The sequence below is a fragment of the Rosa rugosa genome, chromosome 1, assembly GCF_958449725.1.
Source record: "Rosa rugosa chromosome 1, drRosRugo1.1, whole genome shotgun sequence".
Lineage (NCBI taxonomy): Eukaryota > Viridiplantae > Streptophyta > Magnoliopsida > Rosales > Rosaceae > Rosa > Rosa rugosa.
Window position 1 is genome coordinate 61,720,314 of NC_084820.1, and position 18,133 is coordinate 61,738,446.

Below are 18,133 nucleotides of genomic sequence, written 5' to 3' on the forward strand. Positions count from 1 at the left end.
TGTTTGAATAAATATTTTCAGATTGCTCATCCACCTTGTCATTATTTTAAGTTCAATGTTTTAGTATTTAATCTGTTTCTGCCTTATTCATTGTGAGCCCCGGAAAAATTTATCAAGCTTAAGTGAAATAGTTCGATAATTTACTTATCGATTTCAATAAAAGTTAAAGTACTCGAGAATATTTTCAGAAAATTTCGTGAAGTAAAATCCTCGATTTTGGGGTTGGATAATGAAGTACACGTCACGACGAGTTCGTGGAAATTTTCGGGGAATTTCCCGGTGACCCGAACTATTATTTTTACTATTTTCCGAAGTTGAGGAATTTTAGAAATTAAATTAAGAAAATAGGAAACAGATGGCGCGATCCTAGCCATCCACCGACTCCACCTCTTGATCCTAGCCAGTCATTAGTAATTGCACAACTTTATATTTGTGTTGCTCAGTTGGAAGGACCAGAAGGATCAACCAGAGTTCTCCGACCCTGAACACCAACCGAGACTGGGTCCGACCGGAAATCGCTCCTCCAGCCACCACTCCGCGGCGGACCACCGTCAAAAGCTTCGCCTTGGTGTCGCCTACATCCCTATGGTCTCAGATTATACATGCAGCGACTGTGAACGGAGAGTCGAAGACCCGAAGCCCCGAACTGTCTCGGCGAGTTCTACAATTCCCGGCATCTCCGGCCACCATCTGAGCTACTTGTGGTATGAAACCTCACCTGCTCGTCGTGCTTAACAATCCTGTGTAATTAGATTTTCGGTTTAATCACGTTTTGACAAATTCGTTGCTGGGTTTGGTCTCGGGTAGCCGTGTTCTTCGAGTTCGGCAACTTCTCCAGCGCTGCTAGCTTAAGTGGCATGTGATAGATGGTCCATTATTCGTACCTTACGTGCTGGTGTACCTAATCTGCGAGTTCGATCAAGATTTTGGAGAAGCTGTGTTTGGGTGCAATCAGCCTCCACCGAGGTTTGACTTTTCTGGTTTGTCCTTTGAATGATTTTAGTACTAGACTATGGACTGAGGCTCAGTTGTGTGATTACAGAATTTGAGAATTGGGTGGATCGGCTCGGACTTGTTGTTTCTCCGTAAGAGTACAGATTCTAATTTAATTTGACCACAGGGTGAGTTGAGATTGTTGAAGAAACTCTGGAAATTGCCTTGTAATTGATTTCTGGTGTTTTGTCGAATTGTTGGAGTCTTCAGTTTTGAATTGGTTATGAGGATTTGAGAAATAGTTAAGTAAGGACCTTGGGTGTCCTTAGTATTTTGAGTAATCCATATTTGAGATTAAAATTGGGTGGGTGTCCTTAGAATTTTTGGGCACACCTATTTTGAGTCGAAATTAATCAATTATGTTGGAAAAGTATGGGTGTCCATAGTAATTCAATCGGAATTGCTATACGATGAGACTTGAAATAGAAATAAGGTTGAGTGTCGAACGATTTGAAATTGGAAACATGTTCTATGCTTGTGCATATGTTAAATGGATAGAAAGTGAAATAAATTAATATATGGTTGATCGGTACTGTAATTTCAAGTGAATGTTCGATGATTTAAGTTAATTATCGAACCAATAACGATTGGTCAAACAATGGTCAAAGTTTGTCAATCCTGGTCAAACCAGGAAAGGTCGGTCAAACCTTGGTCAACTCCTGTCAATTCAGGAAAAGTTGGTTTGGACGATTTATTAATCCTCAAGATTTTTCATATAATTGTTCAATAGATAATTAACGGTTGAAATGTCGGAATCTAGAACTCCAGTTACCCGAGGAACAGAAGGTTCGCAACTCTCGGAGTACGTGAGAGAAAGCATCGGAATCCAGGTAGGGATTCAGGACTCTCCTCGGTTAGTGATTTTCTTATATATTGTTATCAAATGATGCATGTTAGGTGGTACGGTTTGGTTAAGTTCAAATGCAACGCATACTAACCAAATCGTGAGAAAATGTGTGATGGCTTGAGAGCGAAGGGTGACTCTGACTTCCTTGGGTTCAATCCCCAAAACCTCCGGAGGGTTAGTTACGCCGGTCGTCCGGCTATTCCGATCGTAATGACGGGCTCGGTACGTGTGCGTAGCTAGGTAGCGGACGCTCTCGCTACGCTTACCTGGTGATGAAGTAAATTGAGGTAAGGTCGTGTAGTGGGTCTATGGGACCGGCCATCTGGTAAGATTCAGCGCGCGTATTCAATTTTGTATCATGCATCGATTTTCGAGTTAAAAAGCATTCTTATAAAATTTGTCGTTCTTTTAAATGTTTGGTTTAAGTATGTTTCATACTGGAGCGCTCCCAATACTGGTGTATTGATTTTCAAACCTAGTCGAGTTAGAGTTCCTGTTGAGCAGCGAGGACGAAAGCTCACCCCTACAACAGTATGGATGCAGGTACTGTGCACTGGTGACGGGACAGTAGCGGACGGAGCTGGGTGTGCAGAACAAATTCGGTAAATCTTTGTATGGTTTCCAATCTGAATTCTACTTTGCAATCTTCGTGTTCAGGACTTGTTAAAATCTAGTCTCGTGTCAAAATGAGTTGAATACTTTTCATAGGAATTCGTACCTCATGCTAGCTTTTATCCAAGTTCTGGACGGTTGAGATAGGTTTTAACAAATTCAAGTTTTTCACCTCAAAAGTATTTGTAGCTTCCGCTGTGTTTCTACAAAAAGTTTTTCAAATAAAATGCCTAGCGATCTTTAGAATGTAAATCGAGCGTTCGGTTTATGTTTTAGAGATTCGCGGCACTGTGACGTGCTTAAGCTGGTGAGGTGCAGTTTGGGGCGTTACATTCATGTACTATTTTTAGGCTTAGACCTTCCTTTTTTTAAGAAAATTTGACTCAGCTTAAGATAGAAACAAGCAGCAGTGATTCCACCTGTTAAAGTAACCGTTAGGCAGGGAGCCGTTAGGTGAAAAACTTGGGCATGTTGAAGGCTAGTTTTGTTTTTCTCAAAAGTGTGCACATGTTTTTTTAGGAAAAAGTAAAGGTTAAACGCAAAAGTTAGCATAGGACATATAGGTCTTTTCCCCTAAGATTTGTGTAAATGGGCACAATACAAACTTGTTGGTGCAAGTGGGCACAATACATGTGATTTCTGGGTAAACAAGAATTAACCCATTATTAAACGATAATTTGTTTCCCCATTTCATCCGTGGTGTTGGTGAATTTTGAACTTGTAACCTGCACAGCGTTTAATAACTGATAGTTCATAGTTCACCGACATAAGGAATTCACATTTTGAGATATCAATATTATGCATGGATGATCTATAAATTCTACTCGATAACCGATAATTGACTTCTCTTTGTGTCATATGATCATCTTTTGTTAGTATTTTATTTTTGCTTAATGTTAACTTACATTGTGAAATCTCAACTTCATTAAATAAGCTTTCTCTTGTCCCCCCTGAGTGATTTTTAGAGTCACAATTTCAACAAACATGTATCTTATATTTATACTATATTTCAAGCATATATAAAGCATTGAAATATATACAAAATGGACGCAAAAAATGAACTTTAGTGTATCCGGCAACCCACCCTAGGGTTACTTTGCTTCAATTCATGGAGTCTAATGATCGTGATGTCTCCATTCAAAGGTTGGGATCCAACAAGAGATTGGCTCGGTCCCAAATCCTTTAGGCATGGTTTCATCATGCTTTAGGCTAGGAATCTGTACGTGTTCAGGGCGTCTGATTTGGAAGACTTATTGCTTAAGTGTCAATCATGAAGCATATTGAGGCGGATGAAAGTTTAAGATCTCGGATATTCTTGAGGTTCATGGGTTATGCTCGTAGTTGGATTATGTTCCTAATCGAGTTTTCCCAAGATCCTTCATCTCAAATTCGAATTTCAAGTAGCTCACGGTTTCTCTTATTTCATCAAGTGTACCTATTATGTTCATATCATCGACATATACAGCTACAATTTCAAATCCGGAACTTGGTTTCTTTATGAATACGCAGGGGCACAATTCATCGTTCTTATATCCCTTCTCAATCAAGTAGTCACTTAAACGGGTATACCACATCTGCCCGGATTGTTTCAATCCGTAAAGTGAGCATTTCAACCTAATTGCAAATTATGGCGATGATCTCCTTCATTGTCATACTTCTCCCGGGTTCGTCGCATACGGTCCCGTCCACTAATGTGTACCTAGGTTTCGGGATGCCCTCGAGAATTGCCACCGTGACTACCGGTGCCTCCGCAGATCCATCCTCGCGCTCACCTTCGTCGGTCTCCCCACTACTCTTCGAGAACACCCCAGTCGAGGATCCGGTATTCTCCGCTAATTCCTTCCCGGTTCTACTTCGGGCCAGGTACCGGTCGATATCCGCTTCCGCTTGCCTTGCAGAAGACTGATACGACGATCCCGCATCCCCGGCCTTGGTTTCTGATTCCATCCTAGAACTATGACAACCGGGACCTCAAAATTCGCTATATCTGGAATCAGAAACACAAGGGTTAGCCTAACCAGATCTAAGACCATGTTGAAGCGCGGATCACTCCCCATTTCAAGCAAAACCCAGAAATTCAAAGCAAAACCCAGAAATCCAAGCAAAACCCAGAAATTCAAGCAAAACCCACAAAACCCATCATACTCGAAATCCTAGGAGAAACCCAATGTTGTCTCCAGACGCTACCTATACGCAAACTACACTAGCATTATTCCCATTCCCTCTTCATTACACACAAATCCGCAACAGAACACATCAATGGCAGAACCAGAGGAAGAAGAAAAACAAAAATCGCTCAAAATAGAATGAGAGAGTTCTGACCTTTTCTTAAGCAGGCAATCGATCGACTAAGAGGCAAGAACACCACTTCCTCCCTGGCTCCCTCTTCCTCGCATTGCTGCTGCAAAATCCACAGTCTCTCTCTTTCTCTCTCTCTTTGATCTCTGAGGGTTTTCGCGAAAGTGAAGGGAAACAGTCTGTTTCCCTCTTAAATTCAATCTTCAAAGCATCACAGCCGTTGAAGACGAAAGCCTTCAACCGTAGGATCACTACACGTGTCCCACGCATCTCCCCATGCCTCGAGACTGGCAGATGAGGGCACGGGCATTTATTGCACAACCCACTCCACCCCACGTGGCTGGCATGCACCACCAATCCCATCGGGTATCAGAGGCTCAAGTCCTCATTCTACCCTTCCGGGTACAGGAGGTTCAAGTCCTCATTCTACCCTTCCGGGTACCGGAGGCTCAGGTCCTCTTTCTACCCCATCGGGTATCGGAGGCTCAAGTCCTCTTTCTACCCCATCGGGTATCGGAGGCTCAAGTCCTCATTCTACCCCATCGGGTATCAGAGGCTCAGGTCCTCATTCTACCCTTCCGGGTATCGGAGGCTCAAGTCCTCATTCTACCCTTTCGGGTACCGGAGGCTCAGATCCTCATTCTACCCTTCCGGGTACCGGAGGCTCAGGTCATCTTTCTACCCCATCGGGTATCGGAGGCTCAAGTCCTCATGCTACCCTTCCGGGTACCGGAGGATCAAGTCCTCATTCTACCCTTCCGGGTATCGGAGGCTCAAGTCCTCATTCTACCCTTCCGGGTACCGGAGGCTCAGGTCCTCTTTCTACCCCATCGGGTATCAGAGGCTCAAGTCCTCATTCTACCCTTCCGGGTACCGGAGGCTCAAGTCATCTTTCTACCCCATCGGGTATCAGAGGCTCAAGTCCTCATTCTACCCTTCCGGGTACAGGAGGCTCAAGTCCTCATTCTACCCTTCCGGGTACCGGAGGCTCAAGTCCTCATTCTACCCCATCGGGTATCAGAGGCTCAAGTCCTCATGCTACCCTTCCGAGTACCGGAGGATCAAGTCATCATCCTATCCCATCGGGTATCAGAGGCTCAAGTCCTCATTATACCTCATCGGGTATCAGAGGATCAAGTCCTCATCCTATCCCATCAGGTATCAGAGGCTCAAGTCCTCATCCTATCCCATCGGGTATCAGAGGCTCAAGTCCTCCAGAGGTACCTAGAGATTTTCCTTTAACCTTTATAGGTTAAATTGGGAGCACTGTAGATTAGCTACCTACAGCGTAACCCGCTCAAGACATCTCTTGCACTGGAACTTGGGGGACTCCCTACAGGCACACTAGTGCCAAACCTTGTGACAAAATAATAAGTCCCCACCCAAGAAACATCTTGAACGGGAACTTGGGGGACTTGTACATACTAGGGAAGTCTTAACTAGGTTTGGCACTATTGGCTGGGCCCCATCGGTACTCCCAGGTACTATGCCATGGGCCGGGTTCACAACCCACCATGGCGGGACTCATATGGCCGGGTTCACAGTCAAAATGATATTTCTATTTCAGTTTGCAGCGTGCCGCTGCACCGCAACGGCAGCGTTCCGCTGCCCATTAACAAACAAAAGTTGTTGTAGCTTCTTCATTTTTTAATTTTCATTAATATTTGTAGCGTGTCGCTGCACCGCAACAACCAAACAAAGTTTTTACAGCTAATTTTTTTATTTTTCATTAACATTTGCAGCGTGCCGCTGCACCGCAACGGCAGCGTTCTGCTGCCAATGACCAAATCTATATGCAGTGATCTAACTACAAGTCATTGAACAAGTCACTGCCAAGATAACTAAAAACTAATGTCAATGGACAAGTCAATGTAAATCTAAAAAAAAATGGTTATGTCACTGTACAAGTAACTATTAAAAACATGTAGACACAAATTAAGAATACTGAAGGATTTATAAAAGAAGAAAGCATATACACTGTCTCATAATCAAAAAAAAAATTACAATGAGTAAGCACCTTACAAGCACTTCTTATCATTTATTGAAAAAAATGAAAAATCAAAACAAAATTTCAAACTGTATTGGAGTCACTTGCTATGTCACTTGCCATGTCACTGTTAAAGGCATGTAGGCAGAATTAAACCTATATCGGAGCTGTACAACTCTTTCTGTTGTGACCATCACATTTTCCGCACCTACCACACTTGATCACCCTGGTTTTCTCGCTCCTTTTTCTGAACCTCTTCTTTCTAGGCCTTCCCGGTGGTCTTCTAGTCAAAGGCGGCTGCAATATCACCGCATCTCTACCAAAATCATGCACTTGCTTCGAAATAGAGGGAAGAGGATTAATTGGGAAAGAATAAGTTTCTCGATATTTCTCCACCTTGTACAGCTCACTAACATACAAATACAGGGAAGAACCATGTTGTTGGATCACTACAAGGGCATGGGAACATGGGAAGCCATACAGCTGCCATTCTCCACACGAACAAAAGCGAGTTTCCAAATTTACCATGCTATTGTACTTCTGGCAGTGAACTTCATACACATAGGTATCAGACCTGCTCACTCTCCAATGCCTTCCGACTTCCAAATTCTCCTTCAGCTTCTTTTCAATCGCCGGGCACAACTCAGACAACCATTCCTGAGTATCCTGCTTCCGAGCAGCAATTGAAGCCATGGACTTCACTCTAATCCCATCATTAATATCAAGAATAGGAAGACTCTTCAAAGGCAACACCCAATTATTGAAAGACTCAGCCAAGTTATTTGTCATTTCACCAAATCTTTCGCCGTTAAAGTAAGCCATACACCAGTTCTCCTTGGGGAGATCCTCCAGAAATTGAGCAACTATGTCGCCGCCTTCACTCCTCAAGATTTTCATGTTGAACTCATACATCTTCGGTGTGCGAGAATAAGCACAACACATAAACAAGTGAGGAATCCGATCCTTAAGGTAAGAACCAGCTGGAAATTTGTCAGAAAGGTTAGCCATCAGATGTCTAAAACAAAACCCATGTGGATTATTGGGAAACACCCTAGGGAAAGCACTAACAAGCCCAACATGACGATCAGAAATGAACGTCACCCTCCTCATAGGGTGTTTTGCAAACTCTTCAGCCAAAACCTCAAGAAAAAATCTCCAATTACTCTCATTTTCAGAATCCACAATAGCATAAGCAACTGGATACAAGCCTGAACAGAAAAACAAAATGATGTCACTGTCATGTAACTGTTAATGTCACTGACCATGTCGCTGACATAACTACATATTACTTGACAGTGACATGGCCAGAGACATGTCATTCAAATCACAGAACATTTAAGTCATTGGACATGTAATTGACCATGTCAGTAGCTATGTAACTAACCATGTCACTTACATTACAAAAAAACAGAACATGGCAGGAAATAGAAAACAAGAAAAATAAAAAACTAGAAATAATGAAGGAGATTCAACCTTGCTGGGCATCATTTGCCGATGCAGCAATAATCTGCCCCTTGTACTTGTTGGTAATGAATGTAGCATCAATGAAAAGAATAGATCTACAAGATTGAAAACCCTTCATCCATGCACCATAGGTCACAAACATACGCTGAAACCTGTGTGTTTCTCGATGAAACTCAACCACTATCCTTGAGTCGGGGTTTGACTTCATAACAGACTCACTGAACCAAAGTAGCTGAGCATAAGACTCAGCTTCATCACCATGGAGGGCTGTTTTCACTACACCAATTTTTCAATCAGACGACAGTTTTTCACTGTCGTCTGATTATAGAGTTTGCTGTTGTCTATCTCAATGCCGTCTGATACATAATCAGACAATACCAAAAAACTGTCGTCTGATAAAGTTTACTACAACAGCGACTATCATATTGTCTGTTGTCTGAATACCACGAAGAACAACAGCAATAATACCAAAAAACTGTCGTCTGATAAAGTTTACTACAACAGCGACTACTATATTGTCTGTTGTCTGAATACCACGAAGAGCAACAACAATTGGCAACTTAACTGTTGTGCAAAGTAATTTCAGTTGACAGACCCTAGAAGAATATGGACGTGTAATCAAAATTTAGAGAACATTGATTTGTAAAAAAACTGTTGTCTGAAGGAAGCTTGTACATCTGCAAAGTAATTGAATACTATTGACTGACTTTGAACAAGACAGGAGCAAAACTATTAAAGCCATTGTGTATCATTGCTTCATACTATTGCATCCTAAAATAAACTGTTGTCTGAGATTTTGTTGAACTACAGCTTTCTTGCTTCATGGATCCTTAAAGTCTCTTTTCAACCATATGGCCTCCCAAGATGCTGTACTAGTTGATCAATTCATACAATTGTAGCTTTTCAATTCTCTGTGGTCTTCGTTTTCATCAAACAACAGAACATATTATTATTTTTTTGTGTTATATCTTGTTAGACAACTGAATATGTTTAATAACTATTGTAGATAGACGATTCAGACAACAGATTTTTCTTTCTTTTTTCATCATGTTCATTTGTTAGACAATGGTTTGTTGTTGGTTTTGAATTGTCTGAGATATAAGAGAAGACATACATTCTGTACAATTGAACACATCCTTGATTCCAAAAGCCATTTCATTCATCAACAATATTCATCCCAACATTTACATAAGAATTAACATTGCCTAAGTGGCTATAACTGCATAAAGCCGGAAAACATAAACTCGTCCACATTGCAATAGTGATAGGTATTGTGTAAAGAAATTAGGCCGATCCGCCGTGAATAAGGCACCTAACGGAGCGGTCAACGCTTTGCACAAGCAAACTTCCCTAAGGGGAGCGGCACCATGCGCGGACAAACGTTGCGGAATTTTGACATCCGTAAGTAGACCCCCTACCCATGAGAGTGTGGGAGCTGAAAGATCGAAAAAAGTGAATTGCCAAGGACCGGTTAAGAGCATATTTGTTTTATGTTCTATTTAGGGTATTGAGTTGACCGGGTAGATCGAGGTCCAACCGAATGCGGAAATTGTTGAAATTTCTACCACTAACATATATTCATATGCAAACAACATCCAGCGGTTCATTTTAAAAAATTCCATTTCGTCCCCCATTTTGCTCATGGAGGGTAACAAGCCTAATAAACTAGTTATACTACATTACAAGACATATAAGGATTATGTGCGATCCAAAAATTTTGAAATGAAAATCGATCAATCGGAAGATTCTTATATGTTTATACAATAGTGATAGGTATTGTGTAAAGAAATTAGGCCGATCCGCCGTGAATAAGGCACCTAACGGAGCGGTCAACGCTTTACACAAGCAAACTTCCCTAAGGGGAGCGGCACCATGCGCGGACAAACGTTGCGGAATTTTGACATCCGTAAGTAGACCCCCTACCCATGAGAGTGTGGGAGCTGAAAGATCGAAAAAAGTGAATTGCCAAGGACCGGTTAAGAGCATATTTGTTTTATGTTCTATTTAGGGCATTGAGTTGACCGGGTAGATCGACCTCCAACCGAATGCGGAAATTGCTGAAATTTATACCACTAACTTATATTCATATGAAAACAACATCCAGCGGTTCATTTTAAAAAATTCCATTTCGTCCCCCATTTTGCTCATTAAGAAGTTAACATTACATTGGTAAAAAGGTTTCAACTCGACCAATTGATTATTTTTAGTTATGTTGATTACTTGATTTATTTCAAAATTGGTATTACATGAATATATTGTCCAATTTGAAATAATAGCTTTGTAATTATTACAGTTAATTAGTTAACAGTAATTACTGGTAAATATTAAAATACCCATAAGATTATATTAAAACGGCGGCGTTTTTGCCGAATTAACGGTTAATTCTTAAAAAAAAAATTATTTTTTTCTTCTCAAAATATGACTCAATTTAAAAGACTCATTTCCTAATATGGTAGATTGAAATAATTTTCTACACTTCCATAGTTTTATACATATAACACAAGTAATAGAAAATAACAAAAATAAAATATAAATTTTAGGGCCGGGTTAGGGCCGGGCTTTAAGGGCCGGGCCGGGCCGTAGGGTAGGGCCGGGCTTTATTTGTGTGACCCATACCCTACCCTAAATAAAAAAGGGTCGGGCCGGCCCGCCCTAATGGAAGGGCCGGGCCGGGCGGGCTTAGGGCCCAAGGGCCATATGATGGGGCCTAGGGGAATCTAACTTCAGACAACAGCATTTAGGGTGCATTGTCTGAAGATAATGTGACAACAGATGAATAAAAACAGTTGTGTGAAACCAAATCAGACAATATCTTTTAGCAAGTATTGACTTAAAAGTTATTGCACAACAGACAATGAATAACAGTTGTGTGATTGAACAATTAGACAACATCAAAAATCAACCATTGTCTGAATAAACCTTGGACAACATTGAAATAATAACTGTTGTCTGAATTGATCCATTCAGACAACATCAAAAATCAACCATTGTCTGAATAAACCTTGGACAACATTGAAATAATAACTGTTGTCTGAATTGATCCATTCAGACAACATCAAAAATCAACCATTGTCTGAATAAACCTTGGACAACATTGAAATAATAACTGTTGTCTGAATTGATCCATTCAGACAACATCTATTATATCAACCATTGTCTGAAAAGTAATTGCACAAGAGCCAAGTAATGACTGTCGTTGGATTCGAAAATTCAGACGACATATATTTTTTTGCTGTTGTCTGATTATTTCAGACGACAGTTAAAATGTTTGCTGTCGTCTGATATGTGTTGTCTGATTGAAAAATTGGTGTAGTGTTTTGCCAACTCCGTACCATACCAAACTGTACGATAAGGAACATCCAAACCATAATCACTCTTGATCTCATCAGCTATATCAATTGGCTTTTTGTTTGGATTGGCACGAATCTTATCAGGCACAATAGACTTGACAACCTTGGATCCCATCATCTTACTCTTCTGCAAACGAATCACACCATGACAAGTGTGAACATTAACCAACCTTTTAATCATAAAGAAACCATTAGCCCTGCATAAATGAGCCTTCACAAGCCAATTGCAACCCTGAGAATGTTTCTTAGAACACTGAGCAATAACACGAACCTTGTCATTTCTAACAAACTCATATGAAAAGCCAATTTCTATGGCATACTTACGCAGCTTATCCCTAAACTCAACAACCCCACCCGCAAACTTTTGGCCTTCAGAATGAATATAACTCTCCCAACCTTTCGTCATATAACTCTTCGGTGCCTCTGCCCTATAACACCCCAAATAATCATTCTCCTCAAGCATGGTACTAGAATCCTCACACACTGTATTACTCACCACGCTTTCACTAATAGAAGGCAAATCAGTCACAAACACTTCAACAAAATCAGAATTGTAACGAACCAAATTCCTAAAAATCATTCTCATATCAACTTCACTCTCTAGAAAACATGAAGTAGAATCCGGAGGAATAATGTACCTCAACATGAAATTGCCTTGAATCAAATCCGGAAAACAAGAGCGTATGGAATTGCATAGGTCAACAAACGACCAATTATGCAACAATGGAACTGTTGCTGCTTCACCAGAATAAATAAACTTGACAACATAGCTAGTATCCATAACAACTGCACAAGAATTAAAAAAATCACTATCCATGTCACTACTAAGGAAATCAACAGAATCAACACAAACAAGTCACTGCCAAAGTAACTGTTAATGCCTGAACAGAAGAACAATATTATAAATGTAACTGGCCATGTCACTACTAAGGAATCAACAGAATAACACAAACAGATCACTGCCAAAGTCACTATTAATGGCTGAACAGAAGAACAACATCATACTCGCAAAATAAATGATAATTCCTGAACAAAACAGCAGTATTAAAAATATAACTGGCCATGTCACTGATAAAAAAATCACAGTATAGAACAAATATAGTACCGCAATAGCACAAAACATCATCAACAATTCAACATAGCACTGAGTCGACGAAGGAGAAGAACACAGTAATCCAAAACGAACAAGTCAACAATTTAACACAAACAACAAAAATACACTGCAAAATCCAAAACGAACAAATTCACATAGAGAAGGCTTACCGATCAAATCAAAGAAAACCAGAGAGAGGAAGAAATAGAGAAACTGTAACTAAGCACTGAGTCGACGAAGAAGAAGAACACAATAACGTGATCAAGACGAACACCGACGAAGCCAGAGATCCAGAAAAAGAGAAAAGAGATGCGGAAGCTCCAAAACCAATCAAAACTGAGATTTCAGATCGTTGCAGAGGTGCAAATCGAAATTGGAAGCTTCCGACGGAGAGGGCGACGAAGAAAGAATCTCGGAAAGAGATCTCCGATCAAATCGAATCGGAAGCTTTTTGATCAAAGGAGAGAGAAAATTTGAGCTCCCAGATTTTGAAATGGAAGGTTATAAAGGTTTATTAACTTAGGGGCAGAATCGGAATGATAAAAATTAAAAACTGACCTTTTTTAACATGACCTCATTATTCATAAGGACTAAACTAATATTAATAACAATTCACAATGGATCTTTTTATCAAGTGGGAAACTAGGTGACCTTATTATCATTTCACTCTCTAAAGTGCCATTTTCCATCATTACCCTAAAAATAAAATAAAATACTCTTCTTACCTCCCTAAAAAAGTAAATATAACATTCAATTAAATTGGTTTTTTATTTCTTCCGGAATTTCCTTATATTGCCATATAGTTTTATAATTTACCTAAAACAATTAAGTAAAAATAATAATTTCTATACATGGCCCATCATTTAATATAAAAATAAATTCAAAACAACCTGATTTGGAATTTCCTTAAACTAAATTAATTGAATATTATGATATAGTACGTTATTACTCGATCTTCCAACCCAAAACCCTTGAAATCCTTCTTTTAGCAAATTCAAAAGGACTCTAGCAACATATCAGGATCGAGAATCTCTAATTAATTTTGGTGGAGGAGAGACCTACTCATAAAAGAGCAATATCATGTGATTTTGATTCATTATTTTTCTCAGGGTTAAAGATAGAGATAAAGAGTAGAGTGACAAATTGTGGTATCTCATGTTCAAGGGTGTTTTGGTAAAAATAAGGAGGTCTACTTAGCTTTTCAAGTATTATAAAAAGTAAATTAGAGGTGTACTAAGTATGGGAGGTCCAAATAGCAAATTTGGAGGTCTAATTAGAACCAGCTAGGGTGGTTCTAGTTGGATCTCCAAATTCAATTATTAATAGATTTTGTCAAGTTACATGAAAATACAAATAAGGACAAAGAGAGAAAAATAGAAAAATAAATAAATGAATACTCTTCTTACCTCCTCCAACCAAATATAACATTCAATTAAATTATTTTTTTTTCCCGAAATTTCCTTATATTGCCTATATAGTTTTATAATTTACCTAAAATAATTAAGTAAAAATAATCATTTCTATACATGGCCCATCATTTAATACAAAAGTACATTCAAAACAATCGGATTTGGAATTTTCTTAAACTAAATTAATTGAATATTATGATATAGTTATTACTCGATCTTCCGACCAAAAACCCTTGAAATCCTTCTTTTAGCAAATTCAAAGGGATTCCAACAACATATCAAGATCGAGAACCAACTCTCTGATTAATTTTGGTGGACAGACCTACTCATAAGAGAGCAATATCATGTAATTTTGATTCATTCTTCTTCTCATGGTTGAAGATAGAGATAAAAAGTAGAGTAACAGATTATTGTATCTCATGTTCAATGGCGTTTTGGTAAAAATAAGGAGGTCTACTTAGCTTTTCAAGTATTCTAAAAAGTAAATTAGAGGTATACTAAGCATGGGAGGTCCAAATAGCAAATTTAGAGGTCCAACTAGAACCACCATTTTTTGAATCAATCCATAAATAGGTCATTTTGTTCAACACGACACAACCTATTATTAAATGGGTTAAGCGGGTTATTGGAAATGGGCAACCCTTTTAATAAATAGGTTGAGTTTGGGTTTAAATTTTCAACACGATTATTAAATGAGTTGAGTTTGAGGTTATCTTTTGTCACACGGCAAATATTTTGATCCGACATGACCCATTGACAGCCTTAAATATGCTTGACCGGATTTTTTTTTATATTGAAAAATTAGGTCCAGATTATTAAGTTCTGTCACTTGGAGCAACTTCTAAAAATTCACCAATGATGCCTCTTGGCAAAGGAAGACTTTGAAAGATTTGACATATATGTTTTGTTAGGCCATTGGCATCCATATGAGAGGTGCCAACCATGTTAACTCCATTTTTTCAAAAAATTTTCTTGTTCCTTAGTGGAGCATAATTCTTATGTCACACTCCATTTGACAGAATGCAAAATCTCGACCCGGTTGTTATTTATGATTTTTTCAATTCTGAAACCAAAAAAATCGTAAAAAGAAATTAGTTTGAGATTTCGCTATTCCGCAAGTTTAGACATATTGCATAAATTATGCTCTTCATATAGCGAGCTTATGACACATGAGGATGTCAAGCAAAAACTGTAGTCTACAATGTTGCATGCAACAGTGCTCCCACGACATGTCTAAACGTGTCAAATTATGTGAAATACCACTTTTTGTTCAAATTGTCCACTACCATTATCTTATTAATTGTCATAATACATGATTTTGAAAAATGTGTTCTAATTGAAGGGACTCAAAAATCTCGACATTTTTTTTTTCTTTTTTCTTTTTTTATATATCTTTTATTTTAAATATTCAAATATTTAAGATCTGTTTAAGGAAAACTGAAATTGGGAGATAATTGAGTCGTACTTTCATTGATAATAGGGGCCTCTTTATATAGAAGATTACAAGGCATAGAATCAGAGTTTTACAAGGAACGTAATATTACAATTGATTGGATATCTCCAAGATTCTCTGATATTATCTCTAATTCTAATCCTATTACCACTAGGTCAAGTAACCTAGAGTTTGGGCCAGACACATATTCTGGATTTACTTGAACACTCCCCCTTGTGTCGCCCAAACGTGGTGTTCCTCTCGTTGCCTCATTAAAAACATTGTCGAGTAACAAAATCCCAGTGGGACAAAAATAACCTTGGTCGAAGGGGAAAAAGAGCACAACACACCCTTCACGTTTCGAGACCATACATGTAGACACCTCCCCCTGATGTCTGCATCTCCCCCTGACGACTACGGTCATTGGAGTTCGGATAACTTCCGCAAACGATGCTACCAACATGTTTCTCGAAAGTAGAATTTAGGCAATGACTTAGTGAGTAAGTCTGCCATACTGTCCTCAGATCGAACCTAGTTCACTTTGATCTTGAGGAGAGTTTGTTGTTGCTGATTATCCTTGGTGTTGTCGCTTTTGATGTAGCCTTGCTTCATTTGTTCAAAACAAGCAGCATTATCCTAAATACTTGTAGGCTCATCTCTGGTAGACTTCAAACCACAATTGTTCGAACATGCATAACTATGGATCCAATCCATATACATTCACGAATCACTTCGTGAGGAGCAATAATCTCTGCATTGTTCAAAGATATAGCAACTAGGGTCTGTTCTGTAGAGCTCCAAGATATCATGTTCTTTTACCCATGGTGAACACTTAACCAGTTTGGGAATGACCTTTGTATGGGTCATAGAGATACCCAATATCAGTAAAACCTTCCAAAACACATGTCGTTTTGAGATGGGGATAGAGGACGCAGGCTAGTGTTTGAGGCGTTCCTGGTGTGTGATGGGTCCGAATTCATCATCTCTCTGTAGGGATAGAACAAGCCCATATCAATCGTACATCTCAAGTACTGAAAGATATCTTTTACACCAATTCAATGGCATCGCGTTAGCGCAAAGCTATATCTAGCTAACAAGTTCATTGCAAACGAGATGTCCGGTCTTGTGCATTTAGCTAAGTACAATAATGCGCCTATTGTACTTATGTAGGGCACTTCCGCCTCTAGCACATCTTCGCCATCATCCTTCGGACGAAGAGGATCCTTTTCAGGATCAAGACTACGGACGATCATGGAGGTGCCTGAAGGTTTGACATTGTCAAAATGCCTAAGCATCTATCAACACGATACTCTAGTTCCAAACCGAGACATAATCGTGTTCTCCCAAAATCCTTCATCTCAAACTCAGATTTCAAGTGTTCAGCGGTTTCTCTTAACTGTTTAAGGGCTTCCAATGAAGATCATGTCCAACAAGAACCGCGATAGAATCCGAAACTTGTTATTGAAACACGCGGCATATCCCTTCTTAATCAAGTAATCACTTTAGTGAGCGTTCCAACCTTATTGCAAATGCGCTCCGTGGTTTAGAGCCACTTGACATAGGTAAATGAAGTTCACAATGAACCTTCATGTATATTCTGTATCTAGATCCCCATAGAGATACTTAGTGACCACATTTGTAAGCTGCATAATCAGTTATTCAGAAACTACCAAACTGACAAGGTAGTGGAGTGCAATGACATCCATTACGAGAGAATGTGTCTCATCGTAGTCGATTCCAGGGCGTTTTGTGAGAAGCCTTGTGCCATAAGGCGAGATTGCCATCTCTTTTTCTCATCACGCATTCTAACGAAGACCCATTAGTCAATAGGTTTTATGTTAGGAGGTGTTGGCATCACTGGCTCGAAAACCTTCCTCTTTGTTAGAGAATCCAACTTAACCTTGATCACATCTTTCCATTCAGGCCAAATCTCTCTACGTTGGCATTCATTCATCAACGAAGCGTGGTTCGATATCATCGGACTCAACAAACTCATGCACAACGAAATGCGCAACTACATCATCAATTATGATGGAGTTTCTATCCCACGTCTCATGTACACTAGTGTAATTTTCATAGAGCTCTATATTCTCAGGAATAGGTTCTGACGTTGAGGCGTCCCCCGACGATAATCATAACCCGGAAGATTCTCATGAGACGGATTTTGTGTTGATGATCAAAGGATTGGAATGTGCCAAAGTATCCTTCGAACCCAAGGACCTCCCACGCATCCTAGCTGGGGTTATGGCCTATAACGCCAGAGTGCCACTCTCTTTGGCGTTGGCGCCATGCTTACCTCCGTGTAGGGTGGCGCTACGTCCTCTCGTAGGGACGTCCTTCCTTGCAGGCATATTTGCAGCAGATGTGTGATCTCGTCACTTTAATGGGGATCGAGATGAGACATAGTGGGGACAGACCAAGACAATTCCTGTTGTTCCTGCTGAATATCCGTGTTCTTATCTCCCCCTAACGACGGGAAAACTGTCTCATCAAAGTGACAACCAGCAAATCTAGCGGTAATGAGATCGCCTTGCAAGGACATTAAGTGGCGGACGATTGTCGGAGTCTCAAATCCAACGTATTTGCCCATTCGTCTGTAAGGACCTGTCATAGTGCGCTGTGGCGGCGCAATTGGCACATAAATGCCA

The 18,133-nt window shown here is 39.8% G+C and overlaps 1 protein-coding gene and 1 long non-coding RNA gene across 2 annotated transcripts; one reads left to right on the top strand and one right to left on the bottom strand.

Annotated features, from left to right (window-relative positions):
- The first annotated feature begins 469 nt into the window (after nucleotides 1-469).
- LOC133725924 (uncharacterized) lies at nucleotides 470-1,684 on the top strand. The gene is made up of 3 exons (XR_009854593.1): nucleotides 470-704; nucleotides 808-966; nucleotides 1,043-1,684. It is a non-coding gene; the product is annotated as an uncharacterized LOC133725924 (long non-coding RNA).
- A 5,209-nt stretch (nucleotides 1,685-6,893) lies between these two features.
- On the bottom strand, nucleotides 6,894-7,847 carry LOC133732303 (uncharacterized). Its single transcript, XM_062159832.1, has one exon. The coding sequence runs from the start codon at nucleotides 7,845-7,847 to the stop codon at nucleotides 6,894-6,896; it is 954 nt and encodes a 317-aa protein (XP_062015816.1).
- Nucleotides 7,848-18,133: the final 10,286 nt, after the last annotated feature.